Source organism: Polyodon spathula, chromosome 4 (genome assembly GCF_017654505.1).
Source record: "Polyodon spathula isolate WHYD16114869_AA chromosome 4, ASM1765450v1, whole genome shotgun sequence".
Classification (NCBI taxonomy): Eukaryota; Metazoa; Chordata; class Actinopteri; order Acipenseriformes; family Polyodontidae; genus Polyodon; species Polyodon spathula.
The window spans coordinates 13,353,451-13,380,713 of record NC_054537.1 but is presented as its reverse complement, the minus strand read 5'-3'; the positions used below and the strand labels follow the sequence as shown (position 1 = coordinate 13,380,713).

Genomic DNA, 27,263 nt, shown 5'->3' with positions numbered 1-27,263 from the left:
GGCTGCAGAATCATTCACAACAACAAGATTGCAAGTAACTTTGCTATAGGGTCCCTGCAATTCTGATAATTCATCCTGTAATAACGTATGTTGTGTATAGGGTGGCTGTTATTGTAGAAGTGATGTCATCACGCGTATTTTGGGCATGAGGACTGAAAAACAATGCTGAATGGTTCTAGCTGCTCAAATGGTGCAGAGTAATGTCTCTTGTATTAAGAGACACCCTACACAAAGCTGCAAGTCCAAACAACATTGAAATGTTTATTCACCAATATACAATAAATATGGTTGGTAAAAGGTTGATTTATATTAAGGAAATGAGCATTTATTGGTACTCTGGGCAACACCTAGTGTTTTGGTGCTTAGTAAGTTCCAGTACTGACCCTTTGATTTCCGGGTCCCTTTCTTCTCACTTAGTTGTAATGTTTTAATTTATTCATCTATATTTAACTATATATGTGAAAACATTCAAGTTATCCCTTTTTTCTTCTTTGCAGACATATATAGGTTCCATTCTAGCCTCTGTGAACCCCTACAAGATTATTCCAGGTCTGTATGACAGTCCCACAGTGGAGTCCTACAGCAAACATCATCTAGGAGAAATTTCCCCTCACATCTTCGCTTTGGCTAATGAGTGTTACCGCTGTCTCTGGAAACGTCTTGAAAACCAGTGTGTTCTCATCAGGTAAGCAGTGTGCTCTATGTTACTGTTTGAATGCAGTTGTCAGCTTGTTATTATTTAGCAGATCGATTAAAAACCTCCAATTGACATGGGGCCCAACAGCACTGTAATGCTTGCACAGATGCTCTGCTCTCACCACCTTTTCTTTCCTCTGGATGTATTGAAAAATGCACACACCACTGTTCAAATACTGACAAAGTCATGGAACCCTTACAATATCAACTTGTACAAAGTATTTCATTTCCCTCTGTTTTGTAAGTTATGTTTGTCTTGTGTTTGTTTCGGGTTTGTTGTGTGTATCTTTGTTTCGGGTTTGTCTTGTGTGTGTTTTGGGTTTGCCTTGTGTGTTTTGGGTTTGTCTTGTGTGTGTGTTATGGGTTTGCCGTGTGTGTGTGTGTTTTGGGCTTGTTCTTGTTTATTTGCTTTAATGTCGAAAGTGTTTCTCTTATGAATAATTTAAGAGGTTTACATTTTAATTGTTTGAAGAAATAGCAGTCATTGGGGGATAATGAGTTATAGAGTGCTTTTCAATAGACATCATCAATCCTGATGGCTTCAGAGGTGGTGCTTCAACACATGACAAGGCTTTTTTGCAACACCAGACTAATGTTAATTACAGATGCCAGCGCCACAGTAGTGAAATATATATGAAGCCAGCACAGTGATGTGTATTAAATTGCTGCAGTTACCTCAAGTGGTTTCCTTTCTCTGAGGAGGCTGAACAGGAGGACTGTGCACTCTGTTAATTTGTCACAGATACATTAGCAGGGGGATGTTTTTATTGATTTAAACAGCTAGTTGTGGTACAGCTAATGCTGTTAATGTTGAATTAAAATACAGCACAACCCACTTTACAGTGAAGTTGCAGATTGGGTGGAGTAACACAGTCAATGCAAATGGTTGCTTAAAGTGAAATTATGTTGTTTTTGTTTTTTAAAATGTTTATTTTATTCTTATGATATATGTGTGCAAATTAAAAATGGCATACCACGATGGCTAAGATTAAAGGCATATTTTGTACCATCCACTTTAATTTCTCACCTATTCAATATTCTACAATGTGTTTTTGTTTAATTCTGTATTGCTTAGATCATTATTTACTGTATATAAAACACTTTGGGCAAAATTGTCCCTTGCTTAAATCTGCATTTGTAAAGTAAAGTTACCAAACGAACACTTGAGGTGTATTAACAAAATGTTACATTGATTAAAATCTTGCCAATTCGTATTGATGTTTTTCATAAAAACTGTTTAAGTGGAGATAAATAATAATGTTGTATATGACTTAAAATGCTAGTTCTACTTCACAGTGTATCACAAATATGTATCAGTGATCAAATACCAGTAGATTAGTGGTTTAATAGATCAAAAGTTTATGGAAATAAATTGTGTCCTGGCACCTTAACTGGGGCAAGGAAGGGAGAAAGACCCCCAAAGCATGTAGGTAATGGGATCCAGACTTGACCAGCCCCTGGATGTGAAATAAAGGAGGGAGAAGGGGCCCATGCTTGAGCACTGTGGGTAAATAAAAGCTAAAACCACAGCTGAGAAGAAAATGGTTTTGAGGCCTGCTCATTCAGTTCATACAACACATTCTTTAAACCCCCAGGTGCAAATGAAACAACTTTCAAGAGGAGTCACCATTTAAAATGGCAATACAGCTCTCGTCCAGTACACACAAAAATGCTGATTCATTGTCGTTGTGTAATATTGCTAATACACTAACGCTTCATAACGTGGTAGTTCTTGCTCCACAGCCAAGTCACGAACAGTCAGATACTGTCATTGGTTCACTCCTGAGGTGTCGTGCTCTTCTACAAGCCTGTTCCCATACCACCATTCACTCTGGTGTTCAGCGTCTCAGTACTGGTATTGTAAAATGTTTACTTTCAGAAACATTTTTTGGGCAGCCACACCATATTCACCTAAAGTGCTATGAAAAAGTATTTGTCCTGTCTGATTTTTCAAATTGAATTTGGTCTGATCTGTTTGTGGGTGGTAGTAGTATATAGAGGGAGTCTAAGAGAAAAAATGACACCAAAGTTTGGTGCTTCTTCCATTTGTTTGGTGTTCAAGGTAGTCAAACACGCAATCTTCAGGTGTGAAAAAGTTATTGCCCCCCCCCCCCCCCCCAGTTAACTCAACACAATTAAAGGGATAATTAGGGTCAGCTGTTTGAATACTTTGGTTAACAATCAGGCCTGATTTGGGCCAGCCCTGCCCAGTATAAATCTGACTAACTTTGGCCCTTACTATCAGAGTGAAGTTGTCAGCACACAGGTTCTAGAGACACATCATGCCACGATCAAAAGAAATTCCTGAAGACCTCTGGAAAAAAGTTGTTGATGCCTATCAGTCTAGAAAGGGTTACAAAGTCATTTCTAAGGCTCTGGGGCTCCACCAAACCACAGTCAGAGCCATATTGTCCAAATAGAGAACGTTTGGGACGGTAGTGAATCTTCCCAGGAGTGGCTGTCCTGCCCAACTCTCTCCCAGAGCAAGGCGTAAAATCGTTCAGGAAGTCACAAAGAACCCCAGAACAACATCCAGGGATCTGCAGGCCTCTCTCGCCTTGGCTGAGGTCAGTGTTCATGACTCCATCATCAGAAAGACACTGGGCAAAAATCAGATTCATGGCAGTGTAGCAAGGCAGAAACCACTGCGCACTAAGAAGAACATGAATGCTCATCTCAAGTTTGCCAAAAAGCACCTGGATGATCTTCAAGAGTTCTGGAACAAAGTTTTATGGACAGATGAGTCAAAATTTGAACTTTTTGGCCAACCTGTGCCCTGTTATGTCTGGCAAAAACCAAACACTGCATTCCACAGTAAGATCCTCATACCAACAGTCAAGCATGGTGGTGGTAGTGTCATGATTTGGGGATGCTTTGCTGCACCAGGACCTGGACGGATCATTGAAGGAACCATGAATTCTGCTCTGTATCAGAGAATTCTACAGGAGAATGTCAGGCTATCCATCCGTGAGCTGAAGCTGAAGCGCATCTGGGTCATGCAGCAAGACAATAATCCGAAACACACAAGCAAGTCTACATCAGAATGGTTGAAGAACAAGAAATTTAAAGTTTTGGAATGGTCTAGTCAAAGTCCAGACCTAAACCCCATTGAGATGTTGTGGCAGGACCCAAAATGAGCAGTTTATGCTCCAAAACCCACAAATGTCACTGAGTTGAAGCAGTTCTGCCTGAAAGAGTGGGTCAGAATTCCTCCACGGCGCTGTGAGAGACTGATCAATAACTACAGGAAGCGTTTGGTTGCAAATGTTGCTGCTAAAGGTGGCGTAACCAGTTATTGAGTCTAAGGGGGCGATTTCTTTTTCACATGGGGGCATTGGGTGTTGCATAACTTTCTTTAATAAATAAATGAAATAAGTATCAAAATGTTGTGTTATTTGTTCACTCAGTCCTTTTTATCTAATATTAGATTTTGGTTGAAGATCTGAAAATATTCAGTGTCAGAAATATATAAAAATGCAGAAAATCAGACAGGGGGGAAATACTTTTTCACGGCACTGTACAGTACCTGCATTCCCATCTATACTTATCATTACCAGGGACAGCATGTCGTCAACATTCTGACACCTGAAAAAAGAAATGTAGGACCGTCTAATGAAATACAGGCTTTATGTCAGAATTTGAAAGGCTGCATGCATATGCCAATCTTTCAGTTTTAACCCATAGTATGTGTTTCTCTACTGCAAGAGAAAGTTAAGACAATTTTATTTAAATCTTTACTTCCCTTTTAGGATAACACTTTCGACATGTCAATTACTCAAATGCAATTGTGACTTAACAAATATTTTGGTAGTAGATTGTAATACTGGATTCCTAGTTGTTCGTACTAAACCCTGTGTCTGACAGACTTGGATTACGTCCACTTATTATCCCCTCCTGGGAGTGCATATTCATTGAGATGCGAATATACTGGAGGTGCCTGTATACGTTACAGTTTTAGATCTGCTGAACTGCTTATTCAGTTGTGTTGAAACTATCGGTAAGGATGTTCTTTAACACTCTAAGTTTACTGAGAATGTGGGAGTATAGGGCCCTGATATTAAGTCAAATTGGTTAGCATGGCAGCTAATTTGTTAATGCAGTAAGGTGTACCGTTGTGATGACGGACTCTGTATAAAGAGTGCCACTATGTAGCAATGTTAATATATCATATTGAAGGAATCCCAGCCTGCAACCCCAGTTTCCTGAAGTAAAACTCTGGTTACAATCCAGTTCATTGAAAAGTGACTGTTCCTAAGAGAACAGAGGAGCTGGTATAATGCCAGCTCACTCATCTAATTTAGTAAAAACATTCTGGGAGTTCTGGCTTCTAATGTACTTGTGAAATTGCCAGTCAGAGCCAAAGTTGTTAAAACATAGTTGTGAAAGTATGGGTCATTTTTACATGCCAGTCCCAATGGTATTGGCTGCTACTTTAACTTTAGAGTAAGAAAATCACATGTCAAGTACTGCTCAAACATTTCTACACGTGTAGAGTTAAATGAAAATGTGTATCAGTATAGCTTGTTTGTTACTCGTGTCCCTTTTTAAATTACTTTTTGTTGGCTTAAACATCCCCAAAATATTAAAAACTGTTTTTGTTTTTTTAATGTACTTTGCATAAAAGGCATGTTGCCACCCAAGGAGGCATTGCATGATTTGTAGTTACATTTACTCTGACAGAACACAGTGACTATAACAAGAATGTGTCAGTAAATGATGTTATGTTTCCACAAACCCCCCCCCCCCCCACCACCACCTCATCTGTGTTTAATATGAGCTGCTCTATAGACAGCATTCCATTACATGATGCACTCACTGAACACATCTAATACAAAGAAAAAAAAGTCTAAATGTAACATTAGTATTGTTTATTTGTGGAGCTGTTTGCTGAGTTTAGTAAAACTTGTTAAGCCACATAATATTTAAAAAAGATACATCATACTACAGCTTTTTTGTGGCAACTGCATTTGTAGCAGATACTCCAGAAAGCACTAGTTACCAGCCATTGCTCAGTCACTGGTACAACGCACATATACATACACACATGTAGGCACACACTAATATTGGTCATGTTTGCAGTTCTCACAGGCTTAGCAAAAGCAGTCCATGTAAATACGGTTGCTAAGTTGCTGTAAATGTTTAGTGTCAGCTTCAGATAAGGTCTGCATCACGGTGGCCGCTTGTAGTTCTGTGAAGTACTGTAGAGTTTCACATATTGCACTTTAATATTCGGTAACGGGAACCTGAGAGTCTCTCCTGTTTAATTTAAGTGAGAAAGTTCTACAGTGTGTCTGTCTGTAAGCGCACCACTCTCTTCATTGAGAGAGCTCATTTCATTATTCTGCTGATGTTTTTTGTGTTATGCTCATAAATAATTTCAGAGATGCATGATAAGTATAAAACATGGAAAACCCTCACAGGGAGTAATTTCTTGGAAAGCAACCCCCACAAAAAAAAAGCAATGTGGTTAATTGTGCCAACTTTCCATATGAGTCTTGACAGCAAAGGTCAGTAGCAGAACTTTTCAAAAATGTATCCTGTTTCGCTCGTGAACAGTAAGCCAAAGGCAGCACATGCAGGGACAGGGTTTGGGGCTTCTGCTTTTAAGATGTCAGGGGTTGTTGTCACCTCTAATGGATCGTTTATTGAATGGTTTTAAACTTGCCCTTCGTGTCATTGAAATGTCGTTTACAAGGCTCTTTGCCACTCTTAATAGTATTTTTTATTTTGGACCTGGTGGACGCTTTAGAGTCTTCTACTCTTTCAAACCGATTTAACAGGTACATTGGGTTAAACATTGTAGGTTCCGATACGTTTTTAATTAAATGTCGGCTTAAATTTATATTAAAAGTAATGTTTTTACTGTTAAACAAATACACATCAATGAAATGATTCATTGTAATGCTTATAAGTCTCTTAATGATAATGTATGTTTTTAGTGTGTCTATTCATTATTGTTTTGATAAACCTATGGGTCCTATTATGAAGACAAAGTTAAAATAAATTAAACAAATAATGTGCTATAAAACTAACCAGAAACATATGGTGGTTGAACTAATTGTAACATTTTGCTCGGAGCAGTTTCTTGCTAGTTTACAGACTCATTGAAACCTCTCAATTTGGATAAAAACGTCTGCTAAATGACTCAATAATAATTATTATTTGCTTCTGTGTATGACACGTGCCAGGGTAGTTTTATGGTCTTAAAAGGGATTTACTGCCCTCTGCTGGCTACCTGTTCTGCTACACATTTCTCTTATAATTTAAGAAGCAACTGAATCTTTACATACAAAAATGAACCAACCATGGATAGAGATAAAATTGGTTGTTGTTTATAAATTAAGTACAATCACATGCAGTTGAATAGAACACTAAGTAAGATTATCAGCTTAACAAGTCCTTTCCTAGATAGTCCTGCAAAAATAATGTCATGTATTTATTTTTTTATTTTTTATTTATTATTTGGTTGTAAAACAGTTTTATGTAATGCCTTCGGTATCGTGTCTATGAAATGCTATTAACTACCAATCGAATGATCATATAATTGACATGCTTTTTTAAAAAAAAAATTTACAACTAATTTAAATCTAACATGGTATTTTTTTCTGATTTTTCGTTTTGCTTTTTCAGTGGAGAGAGTGGAGCTGGGAAGACCGAAAGCACGAAGCTCATCCTCAGATTCCTCTCAGCCATGAGCCAGCGTTCACTGGAGGTAACGTCTAACGACAAAATATCACACGTGGAACAGGCCATCTTGGAAAGCAGGTGCGGTGATTGTTTATTCATTTTTGTATTCACTTTATTTTTGTATTGATTTTATTGTTGTATGCTAACGAAGAACAGACAGAACTGCATTTTATGATCAGTTGTTTGGCATAATGTATTCCCTCTTACGGGATTGCTGATGTAATGAAGTGCTGCTTGTGGGTTGAGAAAGTATCACACATATCTTTGGAAGAAGTCATTTCATTGTATTCCACATTCATCAAAACACTGATCCACACTCTGCTTTTGAAACACAGCATTCTGTCTTCTCATTATTTTGTGCCATGTATTTTTGCCATGTTTAAACACAGAGCTGAGATGAGATAGCATCATCGCCAAAGATGAAAACAAAAAAGAAAATGTCAACAAAAAGATGAGGTGGAGATATGGTGTTCAGATATAAGCCTGGGCGTTTGTGTGTGGGAGAATTGAAGAAAAACACTGATTTTAATCAAACAAAAATCTTGGACAAAAGCATTAAAAAACTATTAACATCAGTAACTTACGATGGATTATTTAGAGTCAGTTGAACATACAAATGTAACACACAATCATAATCCAATCCTAATCAAATTCACTGTGTGACATTCGCATTGAAGGGATTGCGTTGTGTTTCTAGATAGTTTTGAAATCAGTTTCAGCACTGTAATAAAGACAGGGTATAGTTACCTAATATTCTAATTAATTACTTTTTGTTTTTCTTGATCTCCTATAGCCCTATCATGGAAGCCTTTGGAAATGCCAAAACAGTTTACAATAACAACTCCAGTCGGTTTGGGAAGTTTGTTCAGCTGAACTTTTGTCAGAAGGGGAACATTCAGGGAGGACAAATTGTAGATTGTATCCTTTATACACAATGCTAACATGTACCATTAGTCCTAAGTGCTCATACAGATGTTGGCACAGTTCTATCTTTTCTTATCCAGAACTGCTTGGAAACTACATGGGGAAAGTGTTATTGGCAGGCTGTAAAATGAAACAACGTTCATCACTTACATATAACCTCTTAATGCTGTTCTATAAACTGAACTGTTTAGTTATTTAATACTACCCTGTTAATATACCATTTACTGCAAAAGTATAAATAATCTCAAAGAACTGGGTACTTTTTTCTGTTAGACCTTAAAGGGGGAAAGAAATACTATTCATTTGCCTTAACTGTGACTTTTTAATAAAGATTTATTAGAAAAGGTATGTTGTATTCTTTTATTTTGCATATATTTCCTCTTCAAGCCGTTAATTTTGTTATTCAGATCAATTTCAGTGATTGTATTGACTTCTGTTGTTTTGTGTGTTTTTCCCTGTAAAGAACCGAGTAGTTAGACAGAACCCTGGTGAAAGGAACTACCACATTTTCTATGCACTGCTGACAGGAACTGATAGGCAACAAAAAGGTAAGGTAGGGAGGGAGGATACGGGGTATTACAATTCCTTATACACTTCACAAAAATCCCCTCGTAACATTCAACAGAATAACACCTTTCATTTTTTATTAATTTTGCAGAAGAATTCCATCTATCCCAAGCTGAAAACTACTATTACCTGAAACAGTCTGGATGCACAGTGGACAAGACAATCAATGACACAGAGACCTTCCAGGATGTCATGGTAACCCCTTCGGCAGCTTTGCTTCTGTTAAATACAGTACAGGATAACTAACAAGGAAGCCATTTCCCAGCCTTCTTAAAATTTCTTCAATTGTTCTGTTTTTTTGAAAGCTAATGGTGGAGGACAGACTAAACAGCATTGCATTTTTAAAGCCTGTTAGTTTCTGCAAGTCAGAAGAAATAACAAGGCTCGGCATTTTGCCAAGATTGTCTCTATTCCCTTTAAGTTTAAATACAGGAAACACCTTGTGCTAATGTACAGGGAGGTTTTTAGCAATTGCTTGCAGCAAAGGGAATTAGGTGAATAATTGGTAATTTTGGGAGGTTTTATAAATTATGTAATATATATGTGTGCACTTGGCATGCGGCCATGGATACTAGAACTCGCTCCCACGACAAGGTAGTCAAGTCATTCAGTTGTTGAAGATATTTATACAGATTGTTCATTTAAACATGCCTGGGTAAAGAACTGAAGTGTGTGGGTGGGGGGGGGGGGGGAGTTGTTGATTGACTGCAGCTAAATCTACTTGATTTACCATATTTAAAATTGATACCTTTTTTTTTAGCTGTCTCTTTTTTTTATCACATTCTGTACCATTCTGCGGCCATTCTTAGGGTTTGTTTACACAGTTTTTAATTGGATCGCTCCACATTTTCCCCACCTGAAGTATTCTTGATACTCGCTTCATACACACAACTGCTCTTCTGATTTAACAATGTGTGTCAATGTATTGCCTGTTAGTAACCGTGGATGTTAATGCAGTTGAGCCAAATGTAGACACAACTGCAAAGACACTAATACAAATGCTATGTGGTACTTACAAGAACTCCTGAACCACTCTGTTTGTCCACTCTATTTTCTCCAGGTTATCCAATAACAACAAAGTTTATATGGTGTATGCAATGTCAGTGTCACAGGGTAAATAGGTAAGTGGATGTCTGTCCAGAAACGACATCCCTTCAGCACCCCAGAACTCAAAAAGGAAAGCTGATACTGTACTGACTTGTGCTTATAATGTCATACATCTGGACACAAATGATAATTGTAAAATGTATCAGCTAAACTATGTACAGTATTGTGTTATATACTGTATAGTGTTATATACAATACTGTATTTATATCAATCTCTTAAGGAGACTGGTCTCAATGGAAATACAGAAATAAATTTCAAAGTCAGTGTGAGTCAGCCATTTTTTATTTTTTTATTTATTTTTTAATCCCTTCTATGGTTTCCTGGATCTTATTCAACAGGTAAAAGAGCTGTAGATTCTGCTTGGATGACCTGTGATTTCAGGCACATATGTTGTCTTTGTTGCTGTTGTTAGATGACCAGGAGAAACTGTAGTAAAGATGGTAGCTGCAGTGATTCAGTTCTTACATTAACAGTATGGCAGTTTTATTCACATCACTTCTATTTACATTTGCCTGCATCACATCAATACCCATGGTCACCAAAAGGTAGTATCTTGACACATTAAATTAGAAGAGCGATTTGATCCTTAGCTGCATATACTAAATAGAAAACGAGAGTTGAGAGCTAACATTTACATCCATAAGTGATCTCTGATGGGGAAATCTGATGTGAAATGTGACCCTTTCACGTGTCTTTATTTATTTTGTAATGAGGGGAGTACCCATAACTACTACTTTGTTAAAGACATATTTCTTAATGTTATGTAATGCTGTAATGAGTCAGTGTTGTGATTACATTAAAACTGATTTTTTTTTTTTTCTCTCTTTTCAGACTGCAATGAAGGTCATGCAGTTCAGTAATGAGGACATCCATGAGATCCTTAGACTCCTGGCAGGGGTTCTGCACTTAGGAAACATTGAATTTATGACTGCAGGCGGGGCACAGGTCTCCTCTAAATCAGGTACATGGTCTGTCTATCATTCTATCTATCTGTCTTTTCCAATAAAAAGAAGTGTGTTTTGATTTGAGAAATTCAGAAGTTTGTAGAAATTACAAGATTTGTGTTTACGTGTTGCGATGTTTTGTTACTTTGAATGTACTTGCATGGACTAATCTTTAATTAAGTATAAAGCTGCCACAGCTGCTACAGCCACCACATCTACTACTGCTTAGAACTCCTAGAGAGCCTGTGGTGGATTTACCTGCCATCTTTCTGTCTTCTAAGCTTTGGGAAGAGTATCAGAGTTGCTTGGGCTGGACTCAGTGCAGATTGCAGAAGTTCTTACCCATAAATCTATGCTTCTCAGGGGAGAGGAGATCTCCACACCACTGACTGTGGAGCAGGTAAGTGATTCGGTTGAGAGAACTTGTGTCTCACAAAGTGTGAAAAATGTTGACTTCATTAAACAGTTGGCTTATGTAGTGGAGGTGAGACATTAAAGCTTGGATTTTATAATTCATTATTATTGAAAACCTCATGTTGCCCATAGACCGTCACAATATTACCTAATGAAGGCTGCATGCACAAACCTGTGTTCCCTGTGCAGGCAGTAGATTCCAGGGATTCAATGGCCATGGCACTTTATTCCCAGTGCTTTTCTTGGATCATAAAAAAAATCAACAGCAGGATAAAAGGCAAGGAAGACTTCAAGTCTATAGGGATCCTGGATATATTTGGATTTGAAAACTTTGAGGTAGGTATTTCGAGAAATTTAATTCAATTGTCTATCGTTGAAGGATTCATATTGAAGGTTGGATATACAACGGCTTTCATGAATATTTCTTTCTTTTACTAATTGGATTGTAAATTAAATAGTGTTGATTGTAGTAGTATAACTGTAAACACTCTGGAAAGAACAGCTGGCACTGCTTCAATTCTATTAACTCCTGTTCCTACTCATATGCTATAATTGACTTGCACTAGGGTCACTGGTAATGCCTTGAAAATGTTGATCAAACTAAACTTGACCTCTCCTGCCATATGTCTGTTTACAGGTTAATCGCTTCGAGCAATTCAGTATAAACTATGCAAATGAAAAACTTCAGGAATACTTTAACAAGCACATTTTTTCTTTGGAGCAACTGGAATATAATAAGTAAGTTGTACAGTTACATTTCTTACTGAAATAAATTGATTTGCCTTCTGATTTAACTGGCAGGGAGATAACAACTGGGTCATAACAAAGAACTGCTGTACAGTGCCCACTGAAAAATAAAGTACATTTTAATATAGTGGCAATCACACTTACTATTTCCAAAACCTCCCTGAATTTAAACAGCAGTGTTAAAAATAACTGACAGTGTTCAAACAGAATTGTCTTATTTGTAAAATATTCCAATTTAAAGATATCATTTGTGCTGAGTGGTTAGAAATGCTAGAACTCTAGTAGCTCTGTATGAATCCCCAATGAAATCAGTAAATGAATCCAGTTAACTCATTGCTGGTCTCGGCATTCCTGTCAGGACTTTTCACATCACCCTCTTCGTTATCGTTCACTAGAAACCAGAAGTAGCATTTGAGTTGCAAAGCTTATCATAAGCCATCCTAAAGAGAAAGGCCAACAGCAGGCAGGTGTTTTAATTGGCAGGAAATACATTATTTTACTGTAAATAAGGCAATAAGAAATTTACCGTTAAAAAAACCAACAACAACAAAAAAACATACAGTAGATTTTCTAGGCATTTTTGGGTGGAGCGATTTTTGATGGAGCGATTAATACACCTGTGTGACATATGCGCCAGTGTGTCTAATATTTAACTGCTGTACCAGTACCATAATGGGATTACTACAGCCACGGGTATGGCTCACACAAACTTAACACTTAGCGGTTCATTTATTCAGCACCTGTCAGGCGCGTCAGGTCCAGTTTATTTTCACACATGCTGTTTATTTTGCATGCGCTGTTTAAAAGTATTTTTTCACAGTAAAACAGGGTTAAAAGGCACTGCATATCAAAAGGACACTCAGTACTGCATTTCCACCCCTTGTTTGCTGTATTTATCACATACCTCTTTCTCCTGATCACTCGTTTTATCACCAAACTCCTCAATAATGTGATCAAAGTCATTATTTTATTACTATAACATCTCAAAAAGCTGTGCAAATGTCTGTGATATTCTTTGAGCTCTGGATGCGGGAGCAGCTATCTTGTTTTTTTTTTTTGTCCGTGTTAGTTCTGGTGCAGGGTCTCTGTGTATAGCTCAGATCCCCCCCCCCCCCCCTTTTTTTTTTTTTTTTTTCAGCTTCTATTGGTCTCACTCGGCCATTGAAAAGTTTTCTCTGGTTGTTTCAGAGAAAAAATCACTAGACCTGTGTTTGACTTGTGCTAGAGGATGTTAGAATGCAATGCAATATTATAATGCAGGTGTCTGTTACCTCGTTTCCACGACGTCTGCAGCATCGTGCTGGCATTGTTCTGTCTCTGTTATGAAAGCGTGCCACATTGTTTCCATAATTTTTGGAAAAGCCTAGAAAGGCGTTTTCCTACAATTGAAGTCTCAAAAAGGGGGGAGCGACTTTGCAACCTATAAAACGATTTTTCCGGTAATCAAGGTCAGGAGTTTTTCCTCAGTAGTTTCTGTTAATTTTATGGGTTAACATTTTAAATGTTGTTAAATGTTTTTTAAGTTGTCCTACCTTTTTATTAATTCAGTTTATATATTAGTGTGTGAGAGAAAAACAGGCATACTCATGCAGCTTGTAGCAATTAACTCAACCAGCTAATTACAAGGCAATTGCAGAAGTGAAGCTTGAGCTAAAGGTGAGACTAATAATCAAAGTAGTCTCAATCTCTCATCTACCTCCTACTTCAGTTTTAGACATAAAACATTCAAGCATTTAGTATTACAGATTCCTTTTGATCAATATTTTGGGCAGCATTACTAAGAAATTAGTCTACTTTCTCTTCTGACAAATCTAAGAAATAAATGTGTGTCACTAGTATGGCATACATGTGTTGTGCGATATAATTCTCGATTACTGCAGGGAATCTCATCTGACAGTTGCTTTCTGGTCCTAATATGACCCTGCTAAATTCGGTCATTGTCTGCATAATTCATCCTGGTAGGCCTTAAATGTCAAAGTAAAGCATTATATGTCTGTGATATGACTGTGTTCTTTAAATCTTTGTACACTGAGGCCAGTATGATTTGATTGATGAGAGTCCCACAAGATGGGACTGAAAGGTCCTTGTGTTTAGCAATAGCTACTGAATAGCCCGTTGTAATACAGTTACAATAACTTCAAGAGCACCCAGAGGAAAATAACCAGAATAATTTAAATCATTTCAATACGATTAATACAACATCCCTTGAGGACATATATTATGATAATAGTATTGTGTTTTTTGCCCACCACACATTTTATAAATGTTGTAAATGTAAATAGGAATCTATTATATATTACAGCATGCCAGAAAAACGGTGCACTTAAATACAATAAATACGTTCAAAATGTTCTGTTTGTATTTTTGTAAAATAACTCAGTAAGGCAGCATGGAAGGGTTCTGTAGCTATCATGTTGAAACTGTAATGAACAGCACGTGTTTTGTTAGTAAACATTATCATTCTGCTTCTTTCACCAGGGAAGGTTTAGTTTGGGAAGATATAAACTGGATGGATAATGGGGAGTGTTTGGACCTAATCGAAAAGGTAAATCATAAAATCCTGATGGAATCGAGTACACACACATGTTAGTTTTTACCATAATCTAGCAATATCACTTTAAAATTACTGTAGGGTTGATTTCTAATGCTGTCACTGTCGCTTCTAAACTGAAACTGATGTGCTGCAAAAAAAAAATAGACCACAGTAATATAAAGACATTTCTGTTTGTATTTATATAGAAACTGGGACTACTGGCCCTTATTAATGAAGAGAGCCACTTTCCTAAGGCAACTGACAGCACTTTGCTGGCTAAACTGCACTGTCAGCATTCGGTAGGTGTTTGTTTTTTTTTTTTTTGGATGCAATAGCAATCTATCCTTCTGTTGTTGTACAGCATATGAAAGTGCATCAACCCTCAACAGTTAAAGACCATGGAGTCTCTCTATTCTAAACCAAAGAGGATTTCATTACTGCCATTAAGATCACGAAACAAGTATTTTGTTTAAAGTTTAGGAAAACCAATAATCATACTCTCTGTGATTGTGTGTCCGGTGTGTTTTTTGTGTGATTTTTGGATTACTAACTTGGGGACAGAAAGAGGAAATCTGTTATATATTACAGGATGTGCAGGCTATGCTAAAAGAGCAGGAATGAGCGAATGTATATTTTTTATTTAATCATTTTATTTGTGTTCTTAGCAAAATCCTTTCTATGTGAAGCCCCGGGTTGCTGTGCACAATTTTGGAGTGAAACACTACGCTGGAGAGGTATTTAGTTTAAAATCGTCTTAAAATCGTGTAGACTGCTCATGTTAAAGAAGATTACCGGTTCTTTGGTAAAGAGATGCCATCTGATTTGTCAGCCTGACTGTGACAAAGACAGTTCTATTTCATGGGAATGGTTAGAATTTATACTGTTTGTGCGGTGCGTGCGTGTGTGCGTGCGATGCGTGCGTGCGTGCGTGCGTATGGTTCTTATATTTTGACCACCTGCTACATCTCTTTGTTCTTAAGTTTTAAACTGGTTGGAAGTCAAGTTAGGCTATCTTTGGATACATTGTGTTAAATGTATTTTTAATATAACTTTATACATGTGCTTACTTGTGAAAGCGAAGGCCTATAAAATAAGCTGCGGTTTATAACTCATGTGTTACCACTTCTTTGTTTAGGTGTTATATGATGTGAGAGGCATTCTTGAGAAGAACAGAGATACATTCAGGGAAGACGTTCTTAATTTACTGCAGGAAAGCAGGTCTGTATATTCTTGCATTCTTTCAGTCACAATATTCTATTACATAGAGTCTGAAGTATTTTTCCCAGCATTGGAGATGTGAATGTTATACACTACCCTCTAATAAGTGTTGGGCCAAATGAGTAAATGCAGAACTACGAACAATTTGGTGTTACATAAACATGTCAAAACCTACTGTTAATAGATCAGAAAAGTTGTCTTCAACAAAATATAAAAAAAAACATTTTTTCAACAGCAGTGTTAAAGTTCAATTAAATCAAAAGTGCTGTACTTTAGAGAAAAATTGAGATCTACCAACTGAGGGTAGATCAATACATCTTTCCTATTCAAAGTAAGGCCCGCAGTATTGTCAGGACACGTTGTCTGAGGTGACTGCTATTGATTGAATTCATCATCTCTCAAATTTTCTAGGTTGGATTTTGTCTATGATCTGTTTGAGCATGTTTCGTGTTGGAACAATCAAGATACACTGAAATGTGGATTCAAACATCGGAAACCAACTGTGAGCTCGCAGTTCAAGGTCAGTCATGCTGTGGAAGAGGAAATCAAATTAGCCAAAGGGGAGCTCAAAGTCAAACCCATCACATTACACTAAAAGAGCATATTGAATATATTTCACATGTGAAAGTGATCAATGAATGGATAGATATTCTGACTGAGAGGCAAGAAAGTGTGCCAGAAAGACACAGTTTGAAAGGGTACACTAAGTATTATGGGTGATGTTTCAGTACACATTTAATCCAAGATATTACTCACGTAACAAAAGATATATGAATAGTAGATAACCTTGGTGTGTTTTTCTGCTTGCCATGACTTGAATCCCATTAACCGTGTTCCAGTTCCCCTCCCATATTATCATTCAGAATGTCAAGTGTATTGATTCCAGAGACCTCTGGTGAGTGAGTTGTACAAGCTCTGGCATGCACACATGCTAAGTGTGTCATGCATGCCAGTGGTTGTCCCCACAGTTTGAATTCACCTAAATTGTCATAGAAAATGAACATGTTAAACGGTAAGCAGAATGTATCTGCAAGCTAAAATTTAGTATTTAGGTTCAGATATACCTGAGATGAGTGATGGTACTGGTATAGCACTCATAATGTGAACTGTTATATGACTTCAGAACTGTAGAGAAAATTCAACCTGAAAATCTAAACAAAGGACCTGTATGTATTAATAGCAGTATTTCAGGTGCTGTAAGACACATTTATGCTACTCCATAAATATCTTTTAAATACACCATTGTTTTCCATTCTAGAATTCCCTGCATTCCCTGATGGCCACTCTAAGCACATCAAATCCTTTCTTTGTCCGCTGCATCAAACCAAATACCCAGAAGGTAAGACTGGACTGCAGCCTGACAGCTCTTCAGTTTCATTCATTAACTCTAGTCAAATGTGATTAGTTATTTGTATCAGCTGGTCATTGATATCCACAATTAATAGGACCAATTTATTTTACTTTGTTTTGTGCTACATAACAAATGTGATATAGATAACAAAATGCATATCTAATCAACGCGTGAGGACAGTTGTGCTAAAGTATGTGAAAGAACTGAAATATTATATACTATTTAAATACTGCCTTATATTATAGTGATATATGGCTATCTCTAGCTGCCTGTTGTGTGTATATTTTGAAGGTGAGGTGCTGGGTTTGCACTTGCATGTGAATTGCAGGAGTATCCCAGAAATGCATGTGGTCTGTCATTTTAAGGAGGCTGTATCCAGTGGATTTTTATTTGTATTTAAATGAATGCATGGCAGCAGTGGCTACAATGATTCATGATTGATTAATGACTGCAGGAGAATGCATAGTTTACCAAACAGTCCTCTTTTTGCCCATTGTGAAACAGAACAGGGAGGAAGCACAGGCTTATCAAGAGATTAGAGAGGTGTGGCGACTAGTGATATTCCCATAGGTGTTGCTTCGTGTGAAGAGGACTAACAAACCATATTCCCCTTGAGTAAAATTGGGGATTGAATCAGAAAGCTGTGAATATGAGTCACTGTGAGGCATTCTGATAGAGACACAGTGCAGTGCTTGAGAATTTCAGATCAACTGCCAATTCAGTAAATCTGTGTCTCAGGTCCCTCAGAGGTGTTCCGCTCAGAGTAGCTGCTGTGTCGTGATATTTGGATTATCCAATGTGGCAGTTCGGAAACGTGATTATTTGTAATTGCTATTTGCCCTGTAACTCTCATTTTGCTGTCAAGGAACAGAAGGAAGCAGATACAGTACTGTTTCTGAAGTAAGCATGTTCAGTATCCTGTGGTGCAGGGAAGGCACCAGTGCTGTTATGGGACAGATGGCCCCATGGCCCAGCGTATTTGCATAGATTGTGCATATAGATGTATTTATATAGAAACTCTTTTTTTGATTTTGGATAGTATAGATTGTATGTCACTTGATAAAAAAAAAAAAAAAAAAACATAAATGTTCTGGCACTGTGCTGGAAAAAGTCTGAACCCTGCCAGTAACAGATTTCAAAGGCTTGCTAACAAGTGCACAACAAAGATGTCTGTTGATGTCATCTGCCTAAACTTGTCGTGACTCGTGTATCAACTCAGAATAGCAAAGCCAAGCAAAGGATTACTTTAATATTGTACAAATAGAATTCTGCTTGTGGGAACTGAGCAGTTAACCACTTTGGACGCTTAAGACACAGTCTTACCTCCCCAGATATCAGAATCCGTGATTTATTAAATAATCATGAATTAAAGAAAAGAAAAGCACACTTATGCATTACATAAGTAGAACCCCTACATTCTTCGAATGTTGAATGCCCAATGTGACTGCATGTACAGCACGAAAGCACAGCCTTTATTATCAAACCTGAATCTTGAAAGGCATCCCAACAGATACTACCTGTCTGAAGCGATAGTCTCTCTTTTATACTTGATCACCTGCATTCTTTTGTGCTAAAGACTATAATTTGAAAAAAATGTGCGACTGCCTTAATTGCTGTGATCAAGATGGCAATTAGTGCAACCTGAAGAAGAAACAATAGAAGGTTCCTTAAAAACCTGCCCCCATTTCAGAATGCCTTTAATAAAACTTATAGCAGTCCTTGTTTAATTGAATGTGTGGGGAGAGGTAGGAGGGAATTATTACCACATTTAAACCTGTCAGAAAGAACACGTGGCTGCTTTCCAACAAGCCGTCTTAAGGATGGCGCCATGAGTTGGCAGCCTGCCTCTGACATCAGTGATAGATTAACACCGGGTTTTGCATTGGTTTTCACCCCTTTTCCCCTTAACCATTTCTGGCGTGGTTGTGCGCTACAATTGTACTAGCCTTCCAGTTAAACTGGGAGACCAAGCTTAACTGTGAAAATGTTTACATTCTTGATGAGCAGCTTGTCGGATTAGTATTACACACACAGCATTATCACAGAGCTAAACCTCGCTAGACATGACTTCTTTAGAGTAGGAGCAGGAATTAGTTCAAGTAGATCAGCCAAAGTTAGATCACATGAAATACTTGAAAAACTAGTGTGCAACAGAAGAGATGTACTGAACTAAGCCACAAATGCACAGTCTGGAAACATGGGTGACAACTGGAAAACAGAGGTAGGTTTCAACAACTTTTATATGAAGTTTAAGAGATCTCTAGTAGCCTGAGATTTTAATGTAATAAAATAATTGTGAAAAAAAAGTATATTTCACTTGTCATTTTATGACTTGGGTTGGCATATGATGCAATCTGAAAAGGATTACTTTTTCTATAGTTTCTGAACTAAATATATGGTAATAGAATACAAACCCTTTACTGCATACCAAACAAGCTATATACAAAAAATCCAGGCTTGTATTGAGATGTGTTTGCCGAATATAGAGATGGTGGATAAGGGATGAGTCGGTAGCGTATTGTTTATTGGAGTCAAAAAAGGCTGTGTGTGTCTCTCTCTCTCTCTCTCTCTCTCTCTCTCTCTCTCTCTCTCTCTCTCTCTATATATATATATATATATCATATATAGAGATCTATAATATATATATCTATAATATATTATCTTATATAATTAGCAGTGTTTACAGAATTGGTTTATTACGTAGAAATGCATTGGTTATACATGGTTTCGTTTGACCTGCAAGAAAGGTGTTTTGTTTTTTGTTTTTTTTTAACAAAACAAAACAATTCTAGTCTTTCGGTAGAATTCCAGGCACCTCGGTGAACATTATCACGCACATACATTCGGTGAAAATGATTTGGTTGAAAGTACACTACGAGTAATAGCTGTCATGCTCCATTAATACAGTATTTGGGCAGGCGAGGTAGGTGAGCATGTTGAGGCTTGCTGGTCTATGAATGACCGGGAGTGACAGGCTGATGTTTTGTTTTAATCTTGATGATTCACATTGAGAATCAGGAGATATAGACAGTATGGAAAAAGAGTTTCAAAAAAGGATTTTAAATTTGGGTTAGTGAAGAAAGCCAACCTTGCTTAGTTTGCTATCCAGTACTAACGTCTGTATCAGCTGTGTTTGGGAGAATGCATAAGGTCAGTTATTTTTTTATATCATTCTTGTCTATATACAATCAAATACTAGAAATGTGTCTTTATTAAATATGTATTCAAAACTATACCAAGTTGGTTGTAGTTTTAAACTGACAGGATACAAGTACAGCAGCAGTACAGAACAGTCATTAACAGTTTTTTAAGAGTAAGTAGCAGGATTCTTAAAAATATAGTGTTACACGCCCCCATGTGTTGCTACAACTGTTTAAATAAGGTACCTGTGATTTATCTTTTCATCCTTAACATCCTGACAGCTTTTTCTACTTATAACTTTAAAGTCTATTTTAAAGCTATTTTCAAAATGTCTGCTCTAGTGCACTGATAGTGTCAGGATTGTTGCCCACATTGTCAAACAAGTAACACAGCAATAACGATCCATGATGTGGACCCCCGCTACTCAAACTTGTATCACATGTGTACATGTTTTTTATAGACTATTTTAAATAGCTGTAGTGCTTTAAGAAACTCAGGGTTGTATTTAATGCAACAGGCCTATTTTCTCCCATGTGGTATTTTCAGCAGTGTGGTCTATAGATTTGGAGAATCTATAAGAAAACTAATGCTAAAAGTAGCAGCTAGATCTTGACTAAAACACTGAAAAATGGGCAGTGGAACGGCGGAATTACAAATGCAAACAAAGTTTCTTTTTGCACACTCAAAATCGGTTTAACAGAGGATGGGAATACTCTGGCCTTTGGATGCTGCCTGACCTCTGGTTACCTAGCAACAAGAAACAGTCCAGGGGAATATTTGGAGGCTTTTCTGATTTACACATATCAAATATTGGCTGTGATCAAGGCTTGGCTTGATTCCCATGGCGACTTCCAGAGTAATGTCCTCCAAAGATAATAAGAGAAGGAAGTGTCATTGTGGACACGAGATTGTGTAGCTCACTAACGATTTGGAATGGTCAAATTTATTACACATTAATTCTTGAATGGTTTAGGGCGTTTACAGATGTAAAGTGAAAATATAAAATATGGCACAGATATGTACAGACATTTCTTTTCACCCAGAAAACGTTGCTGTACAGGGCACAAATTGCATAGGAATTATCAAACGAGGTAGTGTTAGTCATGTAATTAACCGTTTGGTAGTCTGCAGTGTAAAATATAGTTTAGACTGTTTGTTGTTAAACCATTAAACTAATTTTCTAGATTTTGTTTAATTTCTAAATAAGTTAGATTGTGAAATATAGAATATAAATGTGTATATGTAGAAAAAAGATATTATAAAAAAAATATTTGAATATATATATATATATATATATATATATATATATATATATATATATATATATATATATATATATAACACTCTTCCTTCTTTGAGATCTATGAAGGCAGAACATTAATCATGAACAGTAAGCCCTCAAGGATTTGTTTAATGTGGGACTCAAGTCAGTTTTAAGACATGTATAAGGCTAAGGAAAGACAATGCAACTACAGTTTGAATACAAACATTGCCTCTGTTTTGCTGTAGTGTCTGTTTTAAAGATCAGACCAAAGTTTCATGTTACACAAAGAGAACATCTATAGGGGTCAGAATAAGGGAACTGTGTAGTGTGTGCTGAAATAGATACATAATGAAAAACCCGCCAGTTGTCTGTCTTGAGGGTGTATTTATTGATGTTATTAAGGCAAGCATTGACTTTAATTTCCTAATCTATGTATTTGTGGCATCATTGCTACAGGTGCATCTGGTAGTAATGTGACTGGCCATTGTGTCCTTCATGAGTTAGGTTGTGTTTCAGGCACACGTCTGAGTCCTGGTCAATGGAGTAAACAATGCTCACCCTGATCCCAAGTAAGGTCGATAGACAAGGAGTCGGTGGGGAGGACAGCCGTCTCTTAATTACTTTTGAACACCATTTTCATGGAAAATCGAGAAAATCGAGGAGGATCTACAAGTAAAATGTCTTTGGAGATCTATTCCCAAAGCCCTTAGAGTATAAGACCTGAAATATATCTCCTTGAAATTCAGGGGGAAAAAAAGTAGTGCTGGAACAACACATGTTTTGATTTAGACTGACAGATATTATTCTTGGAAACAGAAGTCCATATAAATAAAAAAGAAATTTACAGCACTCCCTTTTTGTTTTGGTTTCCCTGAAAAGAAAATTGGCTCCTCCCCCTTTTTTTAGGCTAAGTATTACGTTGGAAATATTATAACAGTAGGTAAAAAATAATATAAAACATTAATGCTGACCATTAGTCTTGACAAAAAAATCTGAAAATGTGGGTACAAACCACAGCTTTTTCACAACGAAACAGGCAGATTTGATTCAATGTAAATGTGCCTATGGCTTGTGTGCAGCACTCTCTCGTGGCGTGGCATTGGCAGCCATTTAATCGACTACAACGTGTAGAAGTTGGCCTTAGGGAAATTGTGTCTCATACTCCATCAATATATTGTCAATTTCAACATTATTCAGCACTACCACCTCCATCTGTTGTCCAGCAACTTTGCCTTTGATCATTTGTGTGTGTGTGTGTGTGTGTGTGTATATATATATATATATATATATATATCCAAGTCCTACACAACTTATTCTTTACTCCTGGGATATTTTTCTATTTTAACGTGTCACATATTGTAAGGTCTTACTGTAAAATAAAGGCACACACAGGCCACGCCCCCTGCCCTTGCTGCTATGCTGCCTCTGCCTGCGTACAGAGCAATATAATGGCTTTTATTACGTTTTTGAAAAATGAATGAATATTTAAATTATGAGCAAATATCCGAACATGAAAATTCTGTGTTCGTCCTAGCACTAAAATATGTTTATGGAATACATGTAGTAGGCAGTTTCACTGAGGGCTTTACTGCTGAGCAGTCATGGAAATACTGTGTTTCTGTTGGCTACTCTGTGTGTCTCGTAGTAACATACAGTAGAGTGTATTTGTGTTAATGTATTTATTTATTGTTTGTATGTTTATTGTGTTTTTCTAAAGACACACTCTTTCTCTGTTCTGTAAAATAATCAAAGCTCTTCCTTTTAGAGTTGTATGAGACTATGAAAGGTCTAGCACACATCGCCACCAAAAAATCGTTACATATTAAAGATGAAATTAAAACCCAAAAAAGGTTATGAATATAATATTGCATAGGGATATTATATAGAAAAGTTCAAGTTTAATGTTTTTGATAGGTTTTTGTGCTTTTTATTATTAATGTTCGTGACAAATACAAAGCAGACAACCTTTTCTGTGAATTTGGTTCTGTTTTGTCTGTTCTAAAACATGAAGCCTTAACTTTGGCCTCACACTCCTGCAGGGTGAATTTTGTTGGCTGACCTGCCCCTCCATCCCAATTAAATTTGTGTGAAAGTCACAGCTGGCATTTCTCTATGGGTGAGCTGAAACTGCATAGGCAGTCTGAGGCCTTAAACTAGTGGCCCACTGCTGCTGCTCTCTACCCTACGGGCCCTACAAGTCACTGCACAAATTAGCCTCAGCATGGGACACGTTGCCTTAGAAACTGGTCACTATAAGTGGCAGAATCTGTATTGTTCAGTCAGTGTGGCTTTAGCTCTAAACAGAGCAGATCAGTGTTGTAGTTTGTTCCCCTGTATGGAATTGGATTTGAGAACTGAGTAAAGGGAGGGATGAAATACACAGTCCATTGCATGGTAAGTGTGTCTGGTATGAAAGTAGTCATTTTAATGTAGAACTGTAGCCAATAGTCATTTTAATATGGGAGTCTCTTTCTTTGCAGATTAGGAATCTTATTTTGTTTAGCATTGCAGAGAAGTTGCTCTGTGGTGGTTACAGAGAACCACATTTATAGGAACTAACAGCTTGCACTGTTGTGTTTGATATGCACAAGTTGTGAATTATTAGGGGGGAAACAGCACTCAAACTTCTGTATGCCTTCAACAAGATTAGCAAATAGATAAATATAGCATGTAACATAGTGTAATAAAATCATGAATCCAGTTACTTCAGGTATTGTAGAGAAGAGGTTTCTAATGTGTGCTTATTTTAAAAAAATGATATGTGTTTCAATATTTGCTTTATAATACGTATTTTGAAGGTGTGTGTTGTGTGTGCATGTTTTTTTTTTGTTTTTAATTAACATGAGTACTTTATACGTTACTAATAAGTAAGTCCTTAATAAGCTTGTTCTTTATTCATAAGAGTTTGTATGGGTATTTGTGATGTAGTTATTCAAATTAGAAATGCCAGTGTTGTTGTTTGTACATGAAAAAACTAAAGTTAAGGTTGATGCCAAGCATCTATTGCAAGACAAGGCAAAGATTTGGAATGTAAAACCATGTCGGGTAACTGTTGCTGTACTTCATAAACAGTGTGACCGCCAAGGATTTCTTGCCACAGAAATATAAGAAAATGATTACCTATATTTTTGGAATCCATGTAAATAGATTTCAGTAAGGGTGCTAAACAGTTGAACTAAACTTGAAATATAAGTCACTAAACTCATATAATGCTATGTATTTGCTTCACTGTAAACAGTTGTTTTCAGTATATAATGTATAGCTTTGTAATCAGGAAAGTTCAATAATGTAAAGTAAATCAAACAATTTCTCAATGTTAGCTTTATCTTTTGAATTTTGCAAAATTGATAGAATTAATCTGTTAAAAGTAGAAGCTAGTTTATTTGTTATGAAATAGATTTTAGGTAAAGGTATTAATGTGTGTAGAGGTTGTTTACCGAGCTAGGTTCGAGAAATCCTTAAGTTAATGAGCAAAAGAGACACAGCTTGCACAGAATGGGTTTTGAAAAAAAAAAAAAACATATTTTGTTCTACATATTTTTTTTTGTTTGCAAGGATTAGAGGTGGGATTAAGAATATTCCTTTGTAATCTGTCACATGGAATAAGTATATTTATCCAAAGCATTTTATATTAAGTGATGGTAACAATTTAATCGACTCTCTCTCTTGTTCTGTGATAGAAAATAAAACGTTTAACATATAAAAGATCTTTTTCTTTTCCTTTCTGAAAGCTGTAACTTATTATGGTGAGACTGGAAAGGTGACAGTGACTGGCAGCAAGAGTTGTTTTTTCTCCTGGGAGTAACATATCCCGCCCCTCCCTAGACAAAGGTCCTCTGTCATCCTGATTCAAATGCCGAATCCCTTTGTTTGCCTGAGTGCTCGCATAATGTAGGAATCGAAATATGAAAGGAAAGAATGCAACAATTGCAACCATTTCAAAAGGCGGCCTTCTGACAGACTGCTTTATGGTGGCAATCATTGGACATTATGTGCACAACATTATGCAAATTTCAAATCTGGCCTTTAATTCCAGACAGCTACTTAATGTAAGCTTCTTATTGTGTATGAATCTTCAAGTCCATGTTTAAATGTCATGTACTGTACTGGGTTATACAGAGACAAAACTGTGGTGGTCTTGCAGTAACAGTACCCTACTTTAGGTTCACCCAACAGAAAAAAGGGGGTATTCTATCGCAAACGCCCACCAGGGTTAATATTCTTTTGCACCCAGATCTGTAAGGCCACGAACCAAACTTATGGCCCCATGTTAATAAATTGCCCCATTGTAGTGTGCAGAGATTATTATTATTATTTTTGTTTTTACCAATTGCAATATTCTTTAGCTGTAGTAAACTGTTTTTTATTTTTTTCAGTGGCTTAACTGCCACTGGAATCCCACATGAAATGGTAGGAATATACCTAAGTTTGAATATGACCCCCTGAGAGAATAAACTGCCTGCTTTACGCACATCATCGTGGTGTTGGCTTCACATATATAAAAAGATTATATTTAAGGTCAAATGCAACATGCTAAATTAGGGAAGAGGTAATAAAGTAATCCTGTTTTGGACAAAATATAATCAGTAAGATTAATCCCCACTGCCTGATTGTGAACAAGACCTCTTTTGAAATTAAAATATAAGTTTAAATGACAAACCCATGAAAATATCAAAGGAATTTTTATATATATAGTGTGTGTGTATATATATATATATATATATATATATATATATATATATATATATATATATATATATATATAGTTTGTTACAATAAAAGACATAAATGGATTGACAGATGTGTTTTTTTTTTTTTTCCTAATATTGTTTAGATGCCAGACCAGTTTGACCAGTCAGTGGTACTAAACCAATTGAGGTACTCTGGAATGCTGGAGACTGTAAGGATACGACGGGCTGGATTTCCTGTGAGGAGAAACTTCCTAGACTTTTACACAAGGTCATTTTATTTCATTTAAGCCCTTTGACTTGAAGTGTCACCAGAAAAGAGAAACACTTTCACAACAAAATCCCTTAATGCTAGCAAAGACTACTGCCTTCTTTTAGAGTGTGTTTCATACGTTACTGAAGTTTTATAGGGAAAGGATTATGCTTATCGATTTTGAAGGCCACTTAAGTCTGAATACTAATTGAACATTTTGGATGGGTAATCAATCTGCATTGCATCAGTCAATGTTCTTTTGAACATGTATGTTGGGAAAGATCTTACAATCTTCAGTCAGACATTCTAAAATGTTAACTGCTGTTTTAATAGTAAGGATTTTTAATGTTTACAAAAATTGATAAGGAGCTGATGAGCTCAAGTTAGGACACAATGCGTTTATGTTCAAGCTTTTAGTGTAAAAGCTTTTATAACAAACCGCATAGAGACACATTATGTCTAGCTAGGAAGTAAGTGGACATGTTAAAGTTCATTAGACAGAATATTCTAGCTTTAACAGCTTGTGAGGGCACCTACATTTTAAAATGACATACTTTTACAATTTTAGATACAAAGTATTGATGAAGAACATGACTGTTCCTGAAGATGTAAAGGAGAAATGTAGAAGCCTGCTTCATACGTATGACAGTACAAGTGCTGAGTGGCAACTAGGGAAAACAAAGGTAAGTGTATCTCTGGGTTTCTTGCAAGCAAAATAGAAGAACTTA

General features: G+C 36.7%; 1 protein-coding gene across 1 annotated transcript in view; it reads left to right on the top strand.

The window, feature by feature from the left end:
- Nucleotides 1–27,263, top strand: part of LOC121314203 (unconventional myosin-X-like) — a 106,022-nt gene that overhangs the window by 61,534 nt on the left and 17,225 nt on the right. Inside the window, exons 4-21 of the mRNA XM_041247224.1 lie at nt 498–685; nt 7,327–7,461; nt 8,177–8,301; nt 8,639–8,652; nt 8,771–8,855; nt 8,966–9,069; nt 10,814–10,943; nt 11,208–11,326; nt 11,530–11,676; nt 11,978–12,078; nt 14,566–14,632; nt 14,827–14,919; nt 15,286–15,354; nt 15,756–15,838; nt 16,250–16,358; nt 17,097–17,177; nt 26,429–26,553; nt 27,104–27,218. Coding sequence (XP_041103158.1) covers nt 498–685; nt 7,327–7,461; nt 8,177–8,301; nt 8,639–8,652; nt 8,771–8,855; nt 8,966–9,069; nt 10,814–10,943; nt 11,208–11,326; nt 11,530–11,676; nt 11,978–12,078; nt 14,566–14,632; nt 14,827–14,919; nt 15,286–15,354; nt 15,756–15,838; nt 16,250–16,358; nt 17,097–17,177; nt 26,429–26,553; nt 27,104–27,218 — 1,890 coding nt within the window. The remainder of the gene's footprint in view (nt 1–497; nt 686–7,326; nt 7,462–8,176; nt 8,302–8,638; nt 8,653–8,770; nt 8,856–8,965; nt 9,070–10,813; nt 10,944–11,207; nt 11,327–11,529; nt 11,677–11,977; nt 12,079–14,565; nt 14,633–14,826; nt 14,920–15,285; nt 15,355–15,755; nt 15,839–16,249; nt 16,359–17,096; nt 17,178–26,428; nt 26,554–27,103; nt 27,219–27,263) is intronic.